The sequence below is a fragment of the Vombatus ursinus genome, unplaced genomic scaffold (genome assembly GCF_900497805.2).
Source record: "Vombatus ursinus unplaced genomic scaffold, bare-nosed wombat genome assembly UNPS02014945.1, whole genome shotgun sequence".
Lineage (NCBI taxonomy): Eukaryota > Metazoa > Chordata > Mammalia > Diprotodontia > Vombatidae > Vombatus > Vombatus ursinus.
The window spans coordinates 22,853,962-22,877,673 of NW_020954723.1; the positions used below are offsets into that span (position 1 = coordinate 22,853,962).

Consider the following 23,712-nt stretch of genomic DNA (forward strand, 5'->3'; position numbering starts at 1 on the left):
ATCAGGCCTAAGTGGCAAAAAAAGAAAAAAAAAAAGGCGAATCGAGAGAAGAAAAAAAAAAGAAGAAATTAATTGTTCTCCCCAGCACATGTTTATTCATCAGTACTGGATGTGTTCAGGACTATAGTGGCATACAGAAATAGATGTGACACTTGCCTTCAGTCAAGAAGCTTGATGTTATATAATTAGGTCCTGAGCTCTATGGCATGACTCTGATTGCTATGAGCATTCAGAAAAGAAATTAATGAGGAACAAAGTAATCAGGCAAGTTTTTGTGGCGGGGTTAAGACGTAAACTGGGATTGAAATGTGATTCTGGACTTCTAAAACCTCAACAGCTTATACCTGAGGGGTATGGAGGAAGGTATACGTAAAAACCTATGTTTCAGATTCTTATGAAGACATTAAGAATCTAATAACACAACCACATTACAGTGGCTACAATATAATAACAAATGCCAAAAGGCAGCTGGATTCAAGTTATAATGCAGTAGAACGCAGTGGCCAATCTTGGTCCTAGACCAGATTGCAAAACTTTTCTTGGTAGAAAGGAAGAGGGGGGGACTTTGGGTGCAGTCAGTTTTGTTTCTCTTTGTTTTTGTTATGAGAGGATATATTGGATTATGGCAGTCAGAAAAAATAAAAGGCACAAAAACTTATAAATAACTTGTATCGTGTTTTATGTAGCCTGTTTGGAGTGTCAGAGAACCTTGTAAGGATACTATAGCTGTAGTCCCCATTATTGCAAATTAAGAAACTGACACTTGGAGAGTTTAAGTTACCCATGATCACACAACAGAGAAGTTGCCAGAGGAGGGATGTGACCCTTAGTCTCCCCATTCTGTCCAGCACTTTTAACTAATGAATTAACAAAATTAATTTCCAGAGAAGTGTCCAAAAAATGCCCTGTTTGAGTCCTCTTGTCAAGAAGGTTGTAACTTCAGATAATTTGAGGCCTTGAAGTGTGTCCTTAAAGTCTCAGTGTCCTCCCTAACCCAGGTATCCGGGTGTGGGAATGAGGAAGAGCGGAGGTTCAATATAATCTTTCCATAAAGGATAAGATCAGTATTAAACAGATGCTAAAACATTCTAAGGTCACAGAAATGACACTTTTTATAGCACAGTTGTCCAGAAAAGACAGGCAAAGGATTAGCAACAGCAGGAAAACCTGAATACCTTCCATAAGATGATCTGAAATGGAGACAGCAAGCAAGATAGGCAGAAGATGATACATTAAGTAACTTCAAATGATGGGTGCTTTGAAATGGTAGCAAATAGCAGTAATGGCCTGATCACCTTGGCATTCAGCAGTACTGGTTTTGGTGAAAATACTTCATGCCCTTTTGGAGGCAGAACTCTAAAAAGCAAATGGGCTCAGCAAACAGCTGCCAAACCCTACAGCAGTTATATGTAAACTGCATACTGAGGTTTCCTTGTCACAAATGGGCCATATTCATGAACCAACATGTCTGAAAAATTAAGCACAACTCTTTATATAAATAGGGATAGGAATCTGTGATAGGACCATGGTTCCCTGTTTCCCTACAATAGGTGCTAGTCTTCCCTAAAAGGCAATAAAGTTGGCCTTGGGACTTGATTGGCCCCTGCTTCCATTGATATAGCTCATCATAAAAAGTCCTGGCCAAATGGAGAGCTGGGGTCCCTCCATAGTTGGCAGATTTCTGAAGACCTTGAATCACCATACCCTTCTCTGCTGACCAGATGACCAGACACCATGGAGATGAGGACAACAGAGAATCTAAGTGCTGTTGTATCCTTGCTGTGTTAGGGCAAAGTAACATCTTTCTGTTAATTATTCAAGACTTGCCAGTGTCTCATTGTGTCCCAACATGAATGTCGGTGTTAGGCCTACTTCTAACTGGGTCTCTTCTGGATTATCGGAATCCTATTCCTACCTAACTGCAAACAGACTTCCTTCTGTTGATTATTTCCAATTTATCCTGTGTTTAGCTTGTCTGTATATAGCTGTTTGCATGTTGTCTCCCCATTAGACTGAGTTCCTTGAGAACAAGGACTGTCTCTTGCTTTTCTTTGTACCCCAGCACTTAGCATAGTGTCTGACCTGTAGTAGGTGCTTAATAAATATTTATTGACTATTTCTCTTGGCCCTCCAAAATTACCTCACAATTTCACCTTGGTTATTGTCCTCAGATGTGTATGCTGTATCATTCTTCAGGACTAACACTTTGAAAGACTTGCAACTTCATTGACAACATTGATGTTGTAACTTTTACCACCACATATGGAAATCCCTCTATTTTTCATGAGTTGACAAGGTTTAAAAATTCACCTGGCAGCTTTCTGGAGCGATAACTATGAACTTAGTGAAACTGGACTCAGACAACATACATAATCCACTATCAAAAAAAAAGCTCTGAGAGAAAAAAAAAGTTCTGGCAAGTTGGTAAGATCTACTAGGTTTTGCACTCTATTGGCAAAACATTGCAGAAACTAGGGTTCACCCATTTACCATGAGGGTCATCTGAGTAGAATATTCCTCCCCAAAAGCCATTCCTCTTTTCCAATCAAAGGACAAGATAGTTTACTTGGGAAATCATATATTTTCTTATAATATTTTATCACAATTATTAAATACATATTATTTCATTGTAAAATATGGCAGCATTCAGTAACCATTTTGTTAAACCGTTTGAAGGGAGTAAGGAATTTTAAGTACCTCCCCCTCTCCATAGGTAAGAGATATATGTGTGTGTATGTATATACATATGTATGTATTATATATGTACATACACACACATATATCTATCCCTGATACAATTTAACATTCCCACTCATGCCTTTCATTAACACCTATCCACTTCCCCCCCAAAATCCCCAAATTGCATCTTCACAGAGTATTTCCCAAGAGTATTTCATATACAGACACAAAAGCTAACTCCTCGGGGTCATTGGTCCAAGGATTTCCTGCAGGATATCCTGCTCTTAGCAGGCTGAGATCAAGGAACTTGGCAACAGCAAGTGTTTTCTCAAATACTTCACTCCCCATTATTCTCAGAAAAAGCCCTCACAACCCAAGAGGGGAGTCAAGTAGAAGATGTGATAACAGTCTTAATGAGATGATTTCAAAGGCGAAGTTTTAAATTGGAAATGTTTGATGAATATTATTGTTAAGTCAGGGCAAAGGAAAGGGTAGTGAGGATTATGTGGATAATTTCTCTGTGTAGAAACTGAAGGCTGGGTGCCAGGAAAGGGGCTTGCCCAGATCAAAAACCTATTTTAAAGGTCACCTTTACCTCTGCTTCCTCTCACCCACCCCTCAGAAGATGCTCTGAATTTCTTAGAATAGTTGGAAATCATGACAATGTGAAGAAAATAAGAAGATTACCATTATCATCTTGACTTATGGCAGGGGCCCTTAGGCTCAGGACTGAGTTATGCAAGTCACCATAAATTATTTGCACAGATGTTTCTACGTAAAATCTTGTTCTCCATTAAAAAATCAAATAGCTGAGGTTTCTAAATATAGCCTACTGCATGGGGATAGATAATGTATTTAGCACTCACTGCCACAAAGCTGTTAGCCCTACCAATAATTTCTCCTTGATGGACAAAAGGAAGTATCTTTGAAATAGAATATTTGGTTTGACCAACTCTGAAGAAAGGCAGTTTGGAGAAAGAGTCCAACATTGAACAGTTTGAACCTAGTCCCAAGTGTCTTTGCCTATGTCAACTACTCTTTTCTCCCAATGTCTACAGTAGCCAACCTGATCAGCTCAGGAATTACTGGGTTTGGTTTTGTTTCCCTTAAAGTAACAGCCAGTCCATTCAAAGTGCTTATCTAAAGGTCAAAAAGTCACTAAGGGAAAATTAATTTCTGTAGGAACTTCCTTCCTGTAATGATTCTACAGGTTTTGTCCATGGAATAATGAGGGTTAAGAGGGAAGAAGGCATCCAGAGTCAGGATTTGAGCTGCAGCTTGCTCTGCTGGCCTTTATCAGCACCATCTCCACTAATTCACGGCAAGAGAGGGAGAAAGTATAATTCTGACCACATCATCCCAAGACCCTAGAAGGGGACTCCTAGAAGGAGCAGGTCCTGCTGTTGCAGCCATTAGACCCAGATGATTCCCTCTCAAGTCCTCGCTGAGGAACCTCTTGCTGGCAATCAAAGTGGGGGGAAGTCAGGCCTCCTCAACTCAGCTTCCCACAGGTTCCTGCACTTCCTCCTCTTAGAGGTGTTCATTAAGCGCCTGATTTGGATCTTTCTCCTGATGAGGCTGCTCATCCGGGACTTTCTGCAAGACCAAAGAAATATGTCACATGGAAGACCTTCACGACATCAAGTGCTCATTGGGAAATGCCCCGAAGCAGTGAGTATGCAGCAACTCCACAAAGGGACTAATCCCCTTAAATCTTAGTTACTTATGGGTCCTTAGATCTTCTGCTTTATTGGACTGATGGGTAGCTAGGTGGTACAGTGGATAGAGTGCTGGGCCTGGAGTCAGGAAGATTCATCTCCCGGAGTTCAGATCTGGCCTCAGACGCTTACTACTTGTGTGACCTCGGGCAAGTCATTTAATCCTATTTGCCTTAGTTTCCTTATCTATAAAATGAGCTGGAGAAAGAAATGGCAAACCACTCTAGCATCTTTGTCAAGAAAACCCCAAATGGGGTCATGAAGAGTCTGAAACAACTGAACAACAAGTTATTAAAATTTAACCTATTAAATGTTGGAGCTGCACTAAGATTTTTGGGATATGGTATATATGTGTATGTTGTGGTTCATTCTTTGTTTTTTTTTTTGTTTGTTTGTTTTGTTTTGTTTTGTTTAGGCAATTGGGGTTAAGTGACTTGCTCAGGATCACACAGCTAGTAAGTGTCAAGTGTTTGGTCTGAGGCTGGATTTTAGCTCATTCCTCCAGACTCCAGAGCCAGTGCTCTATCCCCTGTACCACCTAGCTGCCCCCATCCTTTGTTTTTGAAGAGGGACCAATGACATCATGAAGTGATGTCTTGACTTGTGCATAAATCGAATTTAAGAGAGGCAGAGTTGCACAAAGTCAAGCCTCACTCTCTCTTCCAGAGTCAGTCCCAGAGTTCACTGGCAAGAAAAAAAGTCAAGACAACTGGCAATGTCCCAGGATGCAGTGGATGATCTTAGAGTCTTTGATGTCTGACTTTGCTCTAAGCACTCCACAGTGCCTGCTTCACCCACCTTCGTGGCCATTGGAACAAATTGTTTTCATCCACCCATTCCACAGGGGGAAGTCTTCACAAGCTTGGGGTGGACATCCCCCTAATTCACTGACAGGTTTGAGGCCTGTCAGTTACCCTCAAGCTGGTTTAGCCCATCTGCCCAGTTTTACCAGAGCGTAGCATTCTTACACATGCTACAGCTTCTTGGGGCCACAGTGAATCAGGGGGCACCAAAGGTGAATGGGCAGCCCCAAAAATGACTCAGAAAGCCCTCACAGCCAGAGATGCTAATCCTCCCTGAACATATACACATATAAACAAGACACATACAAAGATACATATGAAGTAATGGTATCTATAAGATATATACAAAGAAGACAATACAAGGTAACCTTAGAGGGAAGGCCTACAAAAATGAGTTTGAATCTCAGCTCTGGCACCTGTGTAACCCAGCAAGTCACTTGACCCCTCTCTGCCTTAGCTCCTTCATCTATAGATAATCTGGACTAAGAACCTCAAAGGTCAATCAATCAAGCATTATTAGGCACTAGCTTCCTAAGAGCTAGCTAAGCAATGTTTATCCTCTGACTCGGGCAAATTTTTTCTGCTGCAATGGGCTCTATGTTGTCCCCACCCCCGCCAAATTAAATTCCTTGAGGGCAATGGCTGCCTAATATTTTTAAAAAAGTGTTTTCCCAGTCCCCATGGAGTGGCACTTGCACATGGTAAACATTTAAGAAATGCTTGTCAGGGGCAGCTAGGTGGTGCAGTGGATAGAGCACCGGCCCTGAAGTCAGGAGGACCTGAGTTCAAATCTGGCCTCAGACCACTTGACACTTACTAGCTGTGTGACCCTGGGCAAGTTACTCAACCCCAATTGCCTGAAAAAAAAAAAAGAAATGCTTGTCAGTTGACCAAGTTTAAGGTTAGGCTCTGAGGGCACTACTTCTCCTCTTCCCTTCCTGCTGCCACCTGCTACCCTCCAGTAGATGTTTGATTAAAAAAAATAATAATCATGATAATGATAGCACTTATATACTGTTTTAAGTTTTGCAAAGTACTTACAAATAGTATCTCATTTGATCCTCCCAACAACCCAGGGAAGTAGATGTTATTATCCTTATTTTACAGATGAGGAAACTGAGGCAGACAGGTGAAGTGACAGGCCCAAGGTCAAACATCTAGTAAGTATATGAGGATTAATTTGAATTCAGATCATCCTGATTCTAGGTCTGATGATCTAGCCACTTCATCAGGAGCCTATTCATTCGAACACTTGCCTTCAGAACACTAAAAAACAACCCCCATTTTAATTGTCCTAGACATAGTATTATACCTTTTTTTTTGCTAGGCAATTGGGGTTTAGTGACTTGCCCAGGGTCACAGAGCTAGTGAGTGTTATGTATCTGAGGCCAGATTTGATTTGAACTCAGGTCCTCCTGACTCCAGGGCTGGTGCTCTATCCATTGTGCCACCTAGGTGCCCCTGAACCTTTTCTTAACTTGGTTCCAGCTGATTATAAGAAATGGGCATAATTTCCTACTCTAGGTCAAACTAATCAATTTATTACACTTCTACCTCCAATCTGCTTCTTGCTCTGCTGATCTGTCCCTTTGTGGATTTAATAGATCCCTGTCAATTCTAATCCTATATCGGTCATAATCACAGTCAATCTTTCTACATATCATCCATCCATCAGCCCAAGCAATACGCTCTGAAATGCTCCCAAATGGTAGGAGAGTTCTGGGTTTCAGCTTCCTTGATGATGATACAAACCAAGTTTTTGTCTTTGCGTGCCAGCTAGTGAGAAGGCCTTGGGGATGGCCTTCTTAGCAGACTCTGTAACAGCAGCTACATGTCATTTGAAGGTGAGTGGGGTCAGAGTCTGAGAAAAGGAAGGATTTTGTCATTCATTCCTTTGTGGGAAGGAAGCTAAAGAAAGGTCCAGGTGAGAGCATCAGGGGAAGAACGAGTTAAGCATCTGGTAGTTGATTGATAGTGTCTGAACTCTTCCTGCCTCTAGCCTCTGAAATCATTCTCTTTCAAAACACAAGCATAATCATTCATTCTAATAGTCCAAGATGCCCTGGTTTTTCCTATTGCCTCTATCCTACCTGGCCCCTAGGTAAGAACCCAAGGATCATGACTAACCATGATATAATATAGAGATCCACATACTCACATTATTAGGTAACGCATTTGCATTTTGCCTCCGAAGATCTGCCTTAATGAACACTGAGCATAGAGGAGAAGAAGAGATATACAGAATCATTAAGTGAGCTATTATCACGGACAAGTGCAGAAGGCATTTTCTCCACAAAACAAAGGCAATATGACAGTGGAAAGAGTACTCAACTTTGAGTCAAAGGATGTTGCAGGTCTAATTTCACCAGTGACATTAGCTTTTTGACCCTGGGCAAGTCATTTAACCTCTCTAATCTTCAGTTTCCTCAACAGTAAAATGAGGGGGTTGGACTCTGGAAGGTCCCTCCTAGCTCTAAATCTATAAGCCTGTAAAATACAGGTAATATCTGTAGGGGTTACCTCAAAGGGTTTTTGACAATCATGAAATCCTATTACACTGTAACATAACCTAAGTGCTGTGGCACTTCATAAATCTCTAAGCTCTATATAAACGCCTATTATCATGGCACCCAAACTCCTAGAGGGGAAGCTTAGCCATCAACAACATGGTTGGTAAGCCTCTAGAGCCAATAAACTTGACAAAAGGGAGGTCATTTTCTGCAGATTGTGTACTCTTCACCCAGATTTGATTAGCTACATATATACCTTCTAGTGATCCTAACTAGCCGGCAGCCTTGCTTTCTACCATCACACCAAAGAACTGGAAGCCCTGGGCATTTGGTCAGTCCTACTTACTAGTTAGAGTAGTGAGGTAGAACAGCGGATAGAGCACCTGGCCTGAAGTCAGGAAGACCTGAGTTCAAATCCTACCTCAGACACTTACTACTTGTATGATCCTGGGCAAGTCACTTAACCCTGTTTGCCTCAGTTTCCTCGTCTGCAAAAATGAGCTAGAGAAGGTAATAACAAAACCATTCCAATATCTTTGCCAAGAAAACCCCAAATGGGGACATGAAAAGTCAGGCACAGCTGAAAAACAACTAAACAACAGCAACAACTTACTAGTTATGAGAGTCCCTAAGGCAAGGAAGGCACACAGAAAGACATTTCCAGACAGTGTTCCAAAGTGGTCAATGAGCTGGCCCTGGCTGATGGTGAAAATGATCCCAAATATCTGGAAATGCAGAAAGAAAGGAGATTGACATAGAGGAAAAACAAACTACAAAACAAACAGACAACAAAATCCAGTCGATCCATCTGATCAACTTTATCACATCTGAAAGAGATGCAGTTGTTGGGAAAGAGTTTCAACCACAGCTAGCCAAGAAGAATGGAGAATGGGACATACCTGAGCAGACACATTAAGGAGACCTGAAGACATTCCTTCTGATTCTGGGTATGTCAGTTCCACAGCAAACTCAAACCCCAGTGGGAGGTACCCCGTCATGAAGAACCTAAAGGCAATGTTACAGGAACAGCTTCTACGATGAGGGGATGAGACAGGAGCAACAAGTACACAGAATTCTGTCCTCTTCCTCTCCCTTCCCACTCCCTTTCTTCTATGTCTAGCCCAAAAACCACTCCGCTTTCTCTGTTTCATCTGCCTTATTCCAGTAGCCAGGTCCTTGCTGGCATCAAGCCATCCCTATAGAGTGTAAGAGGCCCTGATCACAACACAGAAAGGAAATAAGCAGCTGGCTTCACGTACTCAGCTGACCCTTGCAATTCAGGAAGAACTTCTTATGCAGGCCATCAAGGATGGATCGATGTTTATAGACAGTGCCAGGATACCTAGCATACCTAGCCGGGGCTGCATCCAGAGATTTTAAGATGTCCAGGAATTTGGATCAGAAAAAATCATTTGTTTTTGCCAAACTCTAACTGAAGGTGAGCAATCCCTCTAATCTTTTAAAACACTCTGAGAGAGGCTCCATAGGTTTTACCAGATTGCTAAAGGAGTCCATGACACAAAAAATATTGAGAACTCCTGGCTCAGCTCTTTAACTGAGAGACTTTGTTCAGCAGAAGTTGCTCAACTTGTCAGTTCTAATACATTTTGGTCACTGGGGGAAAAACATCACTGTGGCACAGGCTAGAAAGTATATACAGTATCTGAGCTCTCGAGTAACATCTATGACACAGCAAGATGACTGAACTGAGACCAGCAACTCTAGCTGAGAGCCTCAGGATTACTGTTTCCTATTTCCAAACCTATTGACCTGCATCTCCTCCAGGAATGGCTCCCTAGCAGGACTAGGTGCCTGGAGTACTACTGTTGCTCATCCTTTGTTTTTGAAGAGGACCAATGATATCACAAGGTGAACTGGATTTTAAGTGAGGCGGGGTTGCACAAAGTCGTGCCTCACTCTCTCTTCCAGAGTTATCAGAGTTCAGTGGCAAGAAAAAAGTCGAGACAACTGGCAATGTCCCAGGATGCAGTGGATGATCTGAGAGTCTTTGATGTCTGACTTTGCTCTAAGCATTTCACAGTGCCTGCTTCACCCGCCTTCATGGCCTTTGAAACAAATTTTTTTCATCTACCCATTCCACAGGGAGAAGTCTTCACAAGTTTGGGGTGGACATCCCCCTAATTCACTGACAGGTTTGAGGCCTGTCAGTTACCCTCAAGCTGGTTTAGACCATCTGCCCAAATGGTTTTATCAGGTTTTGCACATGCTATAGCTTCTTGGGGCTACAGTGAATCAGAGGGGCACCAAAAGTGGATGAGCAGCCCTGAAAATGGCTCAGAAAGCCCTCATAGCTAGAGGTGCTAATCCTCCCTGAACACATACACGGATAAATGAGACACATACAAAGATACATATGAAGTAATGGTATCTATAAGACATATGCAAAGTAGACAATACAAGGTAACCTTAGAGGAAAGGCCTACAGAAAGTGAGTTTGAATCTCAGCTCTGACACTTGTGTAACCCAGCAAGTCACTTGACTCCTCTCTGCCTTAGCTCCCTCATCTATAAATAAGGTGGGCTGACTAAGAACCTCAAAGGTCAATCAATCAAGCACTTACTAGGCTCCAACTTCTTACAGAACAGATCAGGGAAGGAGTGGTGGGGCAAAGGGAGAATTCCCTGAGATAAGCAGAGACCAGACAAAACAGTATTCTTCAGCAGTTATTTCTACAAAATAATTTTGAGGGATTTCTAAATATAGCATATAAACATGGAATAGAATCCTAGAAAAAGGACCTAAAAGCTCCTAAGACACCAAAAAGAACTCTGAAGAGGAAGTGTCCTGATATTTATTCTATCCCAGCAAAGTGACAGGGACCTAAAGACGCAAGGCCCTTGACTTGTACTACCCATTCAAGCAGAACAAAGGCCCCATTTGTAAAGGTCAGCATGTAGGTCACTTGGTCCATATTACAGATTGGAGAAGGCAGGAAAGAATAGATACTGCTTCCCAAGATGCCAGTGTATTGAAGGATAAGGGGACATCACCTGCCAATTAAAATATAGTAGCAGCAACTTACCCCAGCATGCCTGCTGTGACGAACACAACCCATAGGTATCCAAGACCCAAGGTCACAGTAAACACCACCATGCCCACCAGGGCCATGGAATAAACCACCACTGTTGTTTGTCTGGAAGCAAGAGGCAAGAGAGTCAGTAGGAAATCCCCACATTTTCCTTGTTGAGTACTGATCAGACCTGTACCTTATGAAGCATATTTGACAGATGTACTTCCTGGACTCAAGGGTGTCTTTCCTCATAGTGGCAAACAACTTAGTAACTGGGCAGAGGAAAGCCTCTGTACACCAAGACTTTCCCAAAGTGAATCTGTAGCCCTACACCACATTCTAGGTGGGAAGAAGGTAAACGGGAGCATCCATGACATCTTTCTAAAAAGACAAATGCGAGGAAGAACTGTCACAAAAAAGAGTTCTTAACATGATTACAAGTAGCATTTCTATAGTGCTTTAAGGTGGTTTGCCAAGTGCTTTACAATTGTTATCTCATATGATCCTCACCACAACCCTGGGAGGTAGGTGCTATTATTATTATCCCCATTTTGCAGATGAGAAAACTGAGGCAAATAAAAGTTGAGTGACTTGCCCAGGGTCACACAGACGGTAAGCATCTCAAGTTGGATTTGAATTCAGATGTTCCTGACTCCAAGTCCAGATTTCCCTGACTGCAGGAATAAGACTCAGGGACTATCCCAGAGGCAGCCCACTTTCACTGCTGGGATTTTGTCCATTATTACTAACTAGTCAGGAAATAGGAACAGCTAGGTGGCATAGTGGATAGAGTGCCAGGCCTGGAGTCAGGAAGACTCATCTCCCTGAGTTCCAATCTGGCCTTAGATACTTACTAGTTGTGTGACCCTGGACAAGTCACTTCACTCAGTTTGCCTCAGTTGCCCCATCTGTAAAATGAGGTAGAAAAGGAAATGGCAAACCATTCCAGTTATCTTGCCAAGAAAATCCCAAATGGGGGTTGTGAAGAGTGGACATGACTGAAAACAACTTCACAACAACAACAAAGTCAGGAGAAAGAAGGGTAGGGGAATCTGGACCTGTATTTCATCAATATGAGGAGCTTGTAGCATGGAAATTCCCACCACTAATTCTGACTGACAATTCATCACTAACTTAAAGTCTTAGAAAATTGCCTAGGGATAATGAAAAGGTAATTGACTTCACTCCGCTAGAATAGAGTTCCAATAGAAATGTGTCTACTAGAAGTCAATTCCATTGACTTCACTCCACTAAAATTTGTCAAAGATGGGACTTGAATTCGGATCTTCTTGATTCCAGAGCTAGTCTCCTATTTGCTACACCATGATGCCTGTAAGTATCATTAACAATATTTAATATGTTAATCATGCCTTGTAATTTACAGAATGCTTTCTTGTAAATTATTTCATCTGAACCTCACAAGAATCCTATCAAATACAAAAGGCAGACACCATTGCCCAAGTTTTACAAGTGAGGAAACTGAGGCCAAGCAGTTAAGACAGTTACACAGAGACATGCAGACTAGGAGATGACAGAGCCAGGGGCCTGGCTGCCACTCCAGTTCAACAGCACATACAACACTGTCTCTCCTTGCCCTGTCCTAACAAAAGCAACAAAGACATTTCCAATTCAACAACTAGAAATCATTCCATACCCCAGCACAACCAATCCCAGTGTCCATAGTTAAATGACAGCAACATGTATGGGTATGTAGAAGCAAGGAGGTCATAGGAGACCATGTGGTAAAGTGGAAAGCACAATGACTCTCAGGACAGAGGACCTGGGTTCAAATCTTCATTTTGCAACTTATTATGTGATTCTGGACAAATTACATAACTTCTGTGGGCATTGATTTCCTCAGTGGAAAAATTAGAGAGTTGAACTGAATGCTCTTCTGTAAGAGCTCTTCTACTGTCAGATCCTATGATTATGACAATCTTGCCTCTACTTTCTTGATTTTGACCAGAAACCACGTGGAAATACTGGGTGACGGAGCTGCTTTTGCCTCCTCTTCTGTCATCTGAGGCTACTTCTCGTTATAGCTTTGCATAGTGTCAGCAAACTGTAGCTTGTCTTCCTTAATCTGGTTTTCTTCTTTCAGGCAATCTAGTCAGATGCTTAAAAGAGGCCTTACTCTTCTAACTCCAAAGCTAAAGAAACAGGATATAACCCCTGTAAGAATCCTCATCTCTTCTACAACCTTTCCCCGTCATCTGTATCTCAAGGAAAAAATAACACAGACTCACACCCCAACATGCCATTGGATCTTTGCTCTAGGGTGTGAAATTTAGACAGCACAAACATTAAATCTGTCTATTCTTTTAACTCATGTATTCCAACTGCCTCGAAGACTTAAGAATGAGTCCTAAGCAGAGGGGAAAGGAGAACTGCATGGTAAGTTGAAGCAGGCTACAACATAGAACTTATGAGGAATTCGAAAGAAGAATAGAAGTAAAAGATATATTAATTAATCATATGACAAGAAGAGAAGCTGGTTATACAGCAAGAATAAGGACTTATCTGTGAACAGCCCAATTACAATGTCAAGGGGAAGTAAAGAAGGCCTTCAACAGGTTAGGTGGACCTCCTATTGCGAAAGTAGGGAAAATGTAAAGGGAATAATAATAATAATAGCTATTATTATATCACTATGTAATAATAATGATAATAATAATAGCTATATTTGTATAGCACTTACTATATGCCAGGTTCTGTGCTAAGCACTTTATGATTATTATTTCATTTATCCTCATAATAACCCTGGGAGGTAGGTACAATTATTATCTCCATCTTACAGATGAGGAAACTGAGACAAACAGCAGTTAAGTGACTTGCTCACAGTCACACAGCTAGTAAGTATCTGAGGTCAAATTTGAACTCAGGCCTTCCTGACTCCAGACCCAGTACTATATCCACTATATTCACCTAGCTGCCTCTAATATGTCTGAATTCATGAGATCACAGCTCCATTTGAGTATTCAAATGCCGCTGACACCCATTCCTCTAATTGGTCAACTCCTCCATTTTAAGGAAAGTGCCCAGGCCAGCGATGTTCACTCCCTTCTTCCTTTCTATGCTCCATTTCTGACTCTCCAGACCGTCTTTCTCCACCATGGCCTGACCTGGTTACCCTCCCTTCATCCCACTGCTGTTCAACTTCCTTAAAGAATCCCTATCTTCCTCCATTAGAATGGGAGCTCCCTGAGGACAGGGGCTGTCTTTTTTTTTTTGCTGCTATTTGTATTCCTAGCACAGTGTCAGGTACATAGTGCATAAGAAGTATTAATTTGTTTGACTTTATTTAACTATTCCTTTAGTATAATAGTCAGAGATGAAGAGAATGAGATCTTAAACTGGTGAGGCAAAAGAAAAAGGTTCAGATTCTGACATGGCTGCTGGGAAAACACCAGGGGTGGGGAACCTGTGGCCTCAAGGCCACAAGTGACCCTCTAGGTCCTCAAATGCAACCCCTTGACTGAACCTAAACTTCACAGAACAAATCCCCTTAATAAAAGGATTTGCTCTGTAAAACTTGGACTCAATCACAAGTTTGCACGCAAGGACCTAGAAGGCCACATGTGGCCTCAAGGCCTCAGGTTCCCTACCCCTGGAACCTCTTCATTCCCTTTCTCCCTTTAAGAAAAACTTGATTTACCCTTGTGCCCCTACCTGTAGTCAGTTTCTCCCTTCCCTCCTCTCTAGGAGAAGCAACCTCTTTACTGCCTTAAAAATCCTTGGTACTACTCTCCCTCTTCCCTTGTTGGCCAAGACCCCTAGGGTAAAACAGAAAGAGGATGGACCCCCAAATCCTGTGGGCTGGACTAGATAACAATAACAACAACACCTAGCACTTATATTGTCCCTACTATGTGCCAGGCACTTTACACATATCTCATCTGATACACACATCCTGAGATCACTTCCTACTCTGAGTCTGTACCCATTAGGTCACTATAGTAACTATTTCTCCCCATTTGACTTAATTTAGCTTAATTCTTGTATTTTTTTTCACATCACAAATAATAAAGCTGATTTGAGGCACATTTAACGCTGCTTTTCCAAGGTGCCAGAGTTGTGAGTTATGATTCTGCTCACACCTGCTTCTTGTTTTTCTTTCTCCAAGTTAATTCATTCCTGTGATAACAGGAAAACCTTTCCTGGTGCCACCACAAGCCCCAGTTCTCCTCCAAATATCCTCATCTCTTTCCCAGCACACTTGCAGTGCCCCATCAGTTTCCTTGTCTGAAAAACACTTGGAGCTCTATAACATTTATCCAGAAGCTCAGAAATACCCAGGGGCATCAATAAGGACACAGCTCCTATTGATTCAGATTCAAGTGACAGTTGATTCAAGGAGTTCGGGTTGCCTGGGCAGTTGTCTTGGTTGCTATAAGCATTGTGACCACAGAAATAGAATCCACTGAGCAGTCAGAAGCAGCTGAGAGTGAACAGCCTTCTTCCTCCTCTATTCCTCCCCTCCCTACCCACTAACCTCTCCACTTAAAAAAAAAAGTAGCTGTGTATGCATGAAATAGTATGGTGGGAACACTATTCTAACCACTCCCACAAGTTCATCAAGCAGTCAGTCAACAAGCATTTTTTAGACTCTATGTACCAAGCCTTGTACTAACTGCTGAGAATCATCTGCACCAAAATAACAAAGGCGATGAGAACACCAAGTGAGAGAGTATGAAGAAAACAGGAGAAGAGAACCCAGGACAAAAACAGCCATGATTAGTGGATGTGTTCGGAATGAAGATCCAGCAAAGGAAACTGAGGACAGGTCTGACAAGCAAGAGAAGAACCAGCAGGTTAATGCAACCCAACTAGAAAATGGATCTGTGTACCAAAGGATACCTGATCTACTGTGGGCAGCCTGAGGCAAAGAGACCAAGTAGAAAGTTACTAGAATAGTCCAGGTGAGAGCTGATAATGGATTGCTCTAGGGATCTAGTAGGATTCTCTACTTGGGAAGAGTAGGAGGAGGGGGTGGCAGTGGGAGGACGTAGTGACATCATTTACAAGTTCTTCTGGGACCAAGTTCCACAAGGGGGTTAGAGCGTGAGGATAGGGGATTCAGAGTAAAGTGAAATAAGACAAACCAGCATAATATAGTTCTCAACTTCCAAGGCCAAACCTTCCCTGAGGAGAAGCACTGGTATAAAACCAGAAGGCGTGTCATAGACCTGACCATCCCACAATGTTAACGCTTCCTACCATTGGACTGCGCTTCTTGCAAATGACTTCACCTCCCAGTGTCCCAGACAATTCTAAATTGAAGAGCAGTTGCTTATCTGCATTGGTTTGCTTTTTTTTCATCAAGAAATTTTCTATACTAAATTTTTTACTCAGCAATTAGCATAGTGTCTGCCATAGAAAGTACTTAAAAATGTTTAAGAGACTGACTAAGGCGGCAGTTAGGTGGCGCAGTATATACAGCTCTGGACTTGGAGTCAGGAGGACCTGAGTTCAAATTTGACCTCAGACACTTTGACACTTACTAGCTGTGTGACCTGGGCAAGTCACTTAACCTTGATTGCCTCATCAAAAAGCAAAAATAAATAAATAAAATTAAATTTAAAAATTTGTTAAAATTCTGGGCAAGTCACTTAACCCCAATTGCCTCGCCAAAAAACAAACAAACAAACAAACAAAAACGAGAGAGAGAGACTATACCAATGAAATCACAGGTGCAATCCAAATACACACGCACGTGTATGTATGTATGTATAATTGGTGCTAATTATCTGGTGTCTAGGCCCAATGGCTTGGGGGTAGTGCTAAGGCCCAAAGATTTCATTGTCTCCCCAGTGTCACCACAGTGAACTCTGGAAAGAGGAAGCTGCAATACTCTGCGTAGGGAGTAGCTAGTGCCCCCTGCCTTCATGCAGTGAAAAAATGTGCAAAAACTGTGTACAGCATACCATATGTACCTAGTACTGTCCTGCTCTGTGGGAAGATTCAAAAGCAAGGAAAAACTGAGGAGGTTCATACCCACTAGGTTAGGGGTTAAAACCAGGAGTATATGACCTTTTAAGAAATATCTTGATAGCTATATATCTGTATTTGTATGTACATATATTTTTCTATACTTTAATATTTTGATAGCTATAGTTGATTTATTTTGTAATTCTATGCATTTTTTATTTACATTTAAAAAAAAATGTTATTCTGCTCAGCTTCACCAGAAGCCAAAACAGTCCATTACACAAAAATGATTCAGAACCTCTTAAGTCAGAGGACCTGGGTTTGAATCCTGAGTCTGCCACTTATTGTTAGCCTTCCATTGCCAGACCTGCATAATGTTGGGCAAATTGTTTAGCCTCTTTGAGTCTCAGTTGGTCTGCTGGTCCCTTCGAGCTTTAAATCTGTGATCCTACACTACACAGACTGAGAACACAGGCCACAAAAATGTGAAACAAATTTCAAATATCAATTATTGGCCTTTTTTCCTGCTTTTCTTTCCTTCTACCTCCTCCCCTTAAATGCAGCTGCCTCGGGAAGCAAGAAGTGAAGCCTCACTGTGTCTTTTCCCTTCACTGCCTACATCCCCCTCCTTACTCTTACCCCCAGGCTAGAGTATCCATTAACGAAATGCCTAAAAAATAAAAGAGACTTACTTGTATGTTTTAGTTTTATCCAGCCAGATGCCTGAGATCATAGCCCCAGCCATTCCTGTGATGACGATGGTCAGGCCAATTCTGCCAGCATTCACTTCTTCTCCCTGAGACACACACACACATATGCACACTCAGATCTGGGAGCAACCAAAAGCAACATAAAATCAAAGGATATTGAGGCTAAAGGCACAGAAATAAGTAATCTTCCCCATTAGAAAGCCAGCTGCCCAGAGAAGATGGCAGTGTGTCTGCTAAGCAAAGACAAGAGATAGATTTCTCCCTTTTCATGTTGTTCCAGCTGCAGATATTGTGATGCGGCAGAAAGAGTGTCTGTATCCCAACCTTTTCAGAAGAGGAACATGTTCCTCATGTACCAACACTTAGGCTCCCATTTCTAGAATTCACTGGTCCTACCTTAACTATGGAGAAACTAAGTCACAGAAGAATTTGGAGAAGATATTAAGTTGCCCATGAACTACCCACACATATCCTTGAGCAAATATCTTACTGGGTAGTTGAAGATCACCATGCGATTCAGTAACGTTGATAGGGCATAGAAAGCACCAGCATTCAAACCTGTGGAAGAGGGGGCAAGTATTAGGTCACATGCTATCTTTGCAGCAGCTACTGGTATAGGAGGCAAGAAATCTCATTGCCATTCCTATGGTTCCTGAAATCCCTGGAGAGCACTGGAATGGGAGTTCAGGAATCTTGGAGTCTAGAGTCTTGACACTTTTGAGTTGTATGATCAGAGGAAAAAATCACTAAGCTTATATAAGCCTCGGTATCCTCATGTATAAAATGAAGATAATTATACTCTACCTACCTCACATGGGTGGGGAAGGTGTGTGTGTGTGAAGGAAGCCTCTATAAAGGGAGCAGTGCTTTAGAAATGTGAACTAATGTAATGCACCTATTTTGATCTACCCCATTGGTTTTCCCGAAGAAACATTTGTATGGTTACTAAAGACAAAAATCCTTACCAGCATCTTGCAGTGCTGGGTTTCAATCTTCTTAATCCTAAGGAGGGAGTGCATGCTTGCTTTAATGCTACATTGCTCCAAGGATAGAACCAACAACATTTCTCTCTTTACTTTTGGCTAAGTTATATCCCAGCTGCCTGTTCACCTACTCCCTTCCTTAACTTAGTCACATTCTTTCCAGTCCTTCAGACCACTGTACAAAGTGCTTCTCCTACCTCGTCCCCCTCCATGGCACCTTCTTTACTCTCCCATCCACAAAAGGCAACCTAGTAGAGTACAGAGTGTGCTAAATTCGCAGTTAGAAACCCTGGGTATGAATTCTTTCTTGAGGCCACATGTGGCCTTCTAGGTCCTCAGGTGTGGCCTTTTGACTGAGTCCAAATTTTACAGAACAAATCATTTTATTAAGGGAATTTGTTCTGTGAAGTTTGGATTCAATCAAAGGGCCATACTTGAGGACCCAGAGGACCCACCTCTGACTTAATCTCTCTTGTCCTCAGTTTCTTCATTTGTAAAATGGAGTTAGGTGACTTCCAAGGTCCTTCTAGCTCCAAATTCATTATCGTATGATTTCTGTCATATATTTATTTATGGTAAGAGTTATTCAGGACTCCAAGAAATCCTCTCAAAGTTTTTTTTTAAACATATCAAAAATGTATCTCTGACTGCAACTAATTGTTTTACTGGGTCTCCAATATCCAAAGCTATCAATTTGATTGAGACACAGCATTTTCCCTGCCCTGAGTTATTCAGATAACAAGTCTTCCCTCCAAACTCAACTTTTAGCCCCATCCCTTACCTAGGTTCCATCTGGGTCAAACTGCAAATAAGAAAAGTGACTGGCCAGTATAATGTACTAGAAAGATAATTGGACGAGAAGTCAAGAGGCCTTGGTCCTAGTCCCAGCTCTGGCATTAACAAGGTAGAAGACTTTGGGGCAAGTAAGTCACTTAACATCCCTGGACTTCCATCTGTAAAATGAGGGGATTGGATTTAGTCAAATTGGTCAAAGAGCATTTATTAAGGGTCTATTTTGCCAGGCACTGAATGATCAAGTTTCCTCTTCCAATGATAGCATTCAATTACTCAGCACTGAGATTCCTGAACCCTATTCATTTTGCCAACCCAACCCTAATATGTAAGAGATAAGAAAGGCAAAGATGCTTGCTCTGAGATTTGTCTGGGTGAGCAGGTGAAGAAAGAGAAATTGTCCCTTTACACCAATGGGAGAGGAGCTCACTGCTGATTTTCCTACACATAGATTTGAAGATATTTAAAGGAACTCAAGAATTTTATTTTTCCTGGCTATCTTGTACTAAGCACATTCTTTGGTTCTACTGCTTTGATGTAGATCTCCAAAAAAATAGAACTCAAGAGATACAAAAGGTCTGTATACTTATGGAGATTCTACAGAAATCCTCCCCTCTTCCTAACTTTCTTGTTTCTATTAAGGGCACAACTATCCTACCAGGAGCCAGATTTGCAACCTCAGAATCATACTTGGATTCATTTTCCTTTACCCTCCATATCCAAAAGATCTTCTCTCCACTCACAGCTACCATCCCAGTTCAGACTCATCACTTCTCATCTGAATTATTTCAATAATCTCCTTGCTGATCTCCCTGCAGGCATTCCCTCCCCTCTTCAATCCTTCCTTTACAGCTGCCATGCTCAGCTTTTCTTAAACCACAAGTCTAACCACATCACTTCCCTGCTTAAGAAGCTCTTGTGCCTCTAGCATAGATAAAAGACAAATTCTTCCTAATCTGGCTCTGTTTGGCCATTCCAGGCTCACTGCATTCTTCAGACACTCTACATTCCATCCAAACTCACCTTTTGAAGGTGACACTGCACAGGGTCCCATGTCCCATCCCTGGACATTTGTACAAGCTGCTGCCCTGGCTTACAATAGGATCCTTCCTCACCTCCACTTCCTAGAACCCCTAGCCTCCTTTAAGATTCAGGTCAAGTACCTCTTCCTACAGGAGCCTATCCTGATCCCCCAAGGCATTAATGTTCCTCAAATTACAAAATATATACAAAGTGAAAAAAAATATTTCTCTGTGTACACATCGTTTTCTCCTAACAGTGTTAACTCGTGGCGGGCAAGGATTGTTTTATTTTTCTCTTTGTGTTCCCTGTGCCTAGTAGCACTTTAAATGCTTATTATATGAATGAATGAATGAGGCTCAGCAGCCTCACCTGGGCAAGTCACTTTTAGTCATCTGTTTGCCTCAGCTTCCTCTTCTGTGAAACTGGGAATAATAATAACATTTACATCTCAGGGTAGTTGTGAGGCTCAAAGAAGCTAATATTTGTAAAGTACTTTGCAAATTTTAAAGTGCTATTTATTCTTTTTCTTTTCTTTTCTTTTCTTTTTGTTAGGCAATTGGGGTTAAGTGACTTGCCCAGGGTTACACAGCTACTAAGTGTCCAGTGTCTGGTCTAAGACAAGATTTGAACTCAGGTCCTCCTGACTAGAGGGCCAGTGCTCTATCCACTGTGCCACCTAGCTGTCCCTTATATTCCTCTATTTTGAAAGAGAAAAGAGATTTTCAGAGAGGTAAATGAATTGTTTAAGAGTGTATTCTGGGGGGCAGCTAAGTGGCATATTGGATAGAGCATCAGCCCTGGAGTCAGGAGAACCTGAATTCAAATCTGGCCTCAGACACTTGACACTTACTAGCTGTGTGACCCTGGGCAATTCACTTAACCCCACTGCCTAGCAAAAAACAAAAACAAGAGTTTATTCTGTTCCCCAATTGATAAATAAATGGTCAAAGGTTATAAACATGCAGTTTTCAGATGAAGAAATTAAAGCTGTCTATAGTCATATGAAAAAAATGCTCTAAATCACTATTGATTAGAGAAATGCAAATTAAAACAACTCTGAGGTACCACCTTACACCTATCAGATTGGCTAATATGACAAAAAAGGAAAATGATAAATGTTGGAGAAGATGTGGGAAAATTGGAACACTAATGCATTGTTGGTGGAGTTGTGAACTCATCCAATCATTCTGGAGAGCAATTTGGAACTATGCCCAAAGGACTATAAAACTGTACATACCCTTTGATCCAGCAATACCACTACTAGGTCTGAATCCCAAAGAGATCATAAAAAAGGGAAAAGAACCCACATGTACAAAAATATTTATAGCAGCTCTTTTTGTGGTGGCAAAGAATTAGAAATTGAGGGGATGCCCATCATTTGGGGAATGACTGAACAAGTCGTGGTATATAAATGTAATGGAATACTATTGTTCCATAAGAAATGATAAGCAGGAAAACTAGAAAAACCTGGAAAGACTTACATGAACTGATGCTGAGTGAAGTGAGCAGAACCAGGAGGACATTGTACACAGTAACAGCAACATTGTGTAATGACCAACTTTGATAGACTTAGCTCTTCTCAGCAATACAATGATCAAAGACAATTCCAAAAGACTCATGATGGAAAATGCTATCCACATCCAGAGAAAGAACTATGGAGTCTGAATGCAGATAGAAGCATACTATTTTCTCTGTTGTTTTTTTCTTTCTCATGGTTTTTCCCTTTTGTTCTGATTCTTCTTTCACAACATGACTAATGTGGAAATATGTTTAATATGATTGTACATGTATAGCCTATATCAGATGGCATGCCATCTTGGAGAAGGGGGAGGGAGGGAGGGAGGGAGAAAAAAATTTGGAACTCAAAATCTTATAAAAGTGAATGTCGAAAACTATCCTTACATGTAATTGGAAAAAGTAAAATACTATTAAGTGGGGGAAATATGAATGAATGAATAAATAAATACTATTAAGTGGGGGGGAAATGAATGAATAAATAATAAAGTAAAAAAAAAAAGAATGGGTCAATGGAGCAGAACTAGTCACTAAGAATCAATTTCACTTGGCTCAAATCCTCAGCTTCTAGCCATGGCAGATGCAGATCACTGGATCTTACAGTACCATCTGGTCAAGCCTATTCAAATTTGAGTCAGTCACTCAGTCAATCAACAAGCATGTCCTACCAACAAGCATCTACTATGTGCCAGTCACTGTATTGGGTACTGGGGGAAAGGAGACAAAAATAAAACATTCCCTCTCTTCAAGGAACTTATATTTTAACATATTAGATGTGGGTGGTGGCTTTGGAGTCTGGATTCAAGCCCTGCCTCCAGCGGGCAGTGTCTTTACACTCTTCATGTCATTGATCCTCTTTGAAAGGGACACAAGGAGATGACCTGGTGAAGACCTCTCAATGCCCTAAGCAACTAGAAAACTAAGACTCTCAATCACAGACAAGTTGCTGATTTGCATCTAATATACAAAGAAAAAAGCAGACCACTTTTTTTTTTTTGGTGTGGAAATTGGGATTAAGTGACTTGCCTAGGGTCACACAGCTAGTAAGTGTGAAGTGTCTGATCTGAGACTGGATTTGAAGTCAGGTCCTCCTGACTGGAGGGCCAGTGCTCTATCCACTGCACCACCTAGCTGCCCCAGCAGACCACTTCTAACAGAAACCAATCTGGTACAAGTGTGGGGTCAATTCGGGAGTATTTCAAACTGTCCTATTGTGCATATAGCAAAAGTCAAGACCAAAGGAAAGAAAAAAGGCAACAACAACAACAATAATAATAATAGCTAGCATCTGTATAGTGCTTTAAGGTTTACCATGTGCTCTTACATACATTGTCTCATTTGATTCTCACAACACTGTTTGGTAGGTGTATTTGTATCCCCATCTTACAGAGGTAACTGAGGCTAAATGGAGTTATTCAGTTTATCCATTGTTACATAGTTAAAGTATTTGAAGCAGAATTCGAATACTGGTCATCCTGGTTCTGAATCCCCTGCTCTATCTAGTACACCACTGGGCAAGAAGCAGTAAAGGAAGAGAGAAGAGAAAAACCAATGGACTGGGTACGAGAGGGATAACCTAATACTACTACCACAATAAGACTCACTCCAAATCAAGAAAGGGAACCAATGAAATAGGCCCTGAAGCCAGACTAAGGTTAAGAAAGAACAAGAGGGGCAGCTAGATGGTGCAATGGATAGAGCACCAGTCCTGGAGGGAGTCAGGAGGACCTGAGTTCAAATCCGATCTCAGACCAGACCCTTAACGCTTACTAGCTGTGTGACCCTGGGCAAGTCACTTAACCCCAATGGCCTCACTAAAAAAAAATTAAAAAAAAAGAAAGAACAAGAAGAAGTTAAAAACCTAACAGGTGAAAAGTCCACCACCTCTAAATCCCAAACTCCAACCATAAAGGCAGGAAATATAGGGCAGCTAGGTGGCACAGTGAATAGAGCACCAGCCCTGAAGTCAGGAGGACCTGAGTTCAAATCCGGCCTCAGACACATAACATTTACTAGCTGT

General features: G+C 41.5%; 1 protein-coding gene across 3 annotated transcripts in view; it reads right to left on the bottom strand.

The window, feature by feature from the left end:
* Window positions 1–3,944: 3,944 nt before the first annotated feature.
* Window positions 3,945–23,712, bottom strand: part of FLVCR2 (feline leukemia virus subgroup C cellular receptor family member 2) — an 87,915-nt gene continuing 68,147 nt past the window's right edge. For 2 of the 3 annotated variants that reach the window (XM_027844937.1, XM_027844935.1), the window contains exons 4-10: window positions 17,870–17,937; window positions 17,362–17,465; window positions 10,754–10,864; window positions 8,610–8,715; window positions 8,324–8,435; window positions 7,359–7,411; window positions 3,945–4,275 (exon numbers count right to left, since the gene is read on the bottom strand). In XM_027844937.1, coding sequence (XP_027700738.1) covers window positions 4,210–4,275; window positions 7,359–7,411; window positions 8,324–8,435; window positions 8,610–8,715; window positions 10,754–10,864; window positions 17,362–17,465; window positions 17,870–17,937 — 620 coding nt within the window. In that variant the 3' untranslated portion in view covers window positions 3,945–4,209. The remainder of the gene's footprint in view (window positions 4,276–7,358; window positions 7,412–8,323; window positions 8,436–8,609; window positions 8,716–10,753; window positions 10,865–17,361; window positions 17,466–17,869; window positions 17,938–23,712) is intronic. The other variant, XM_027844936.1, reaches the window with a different exon arrangement.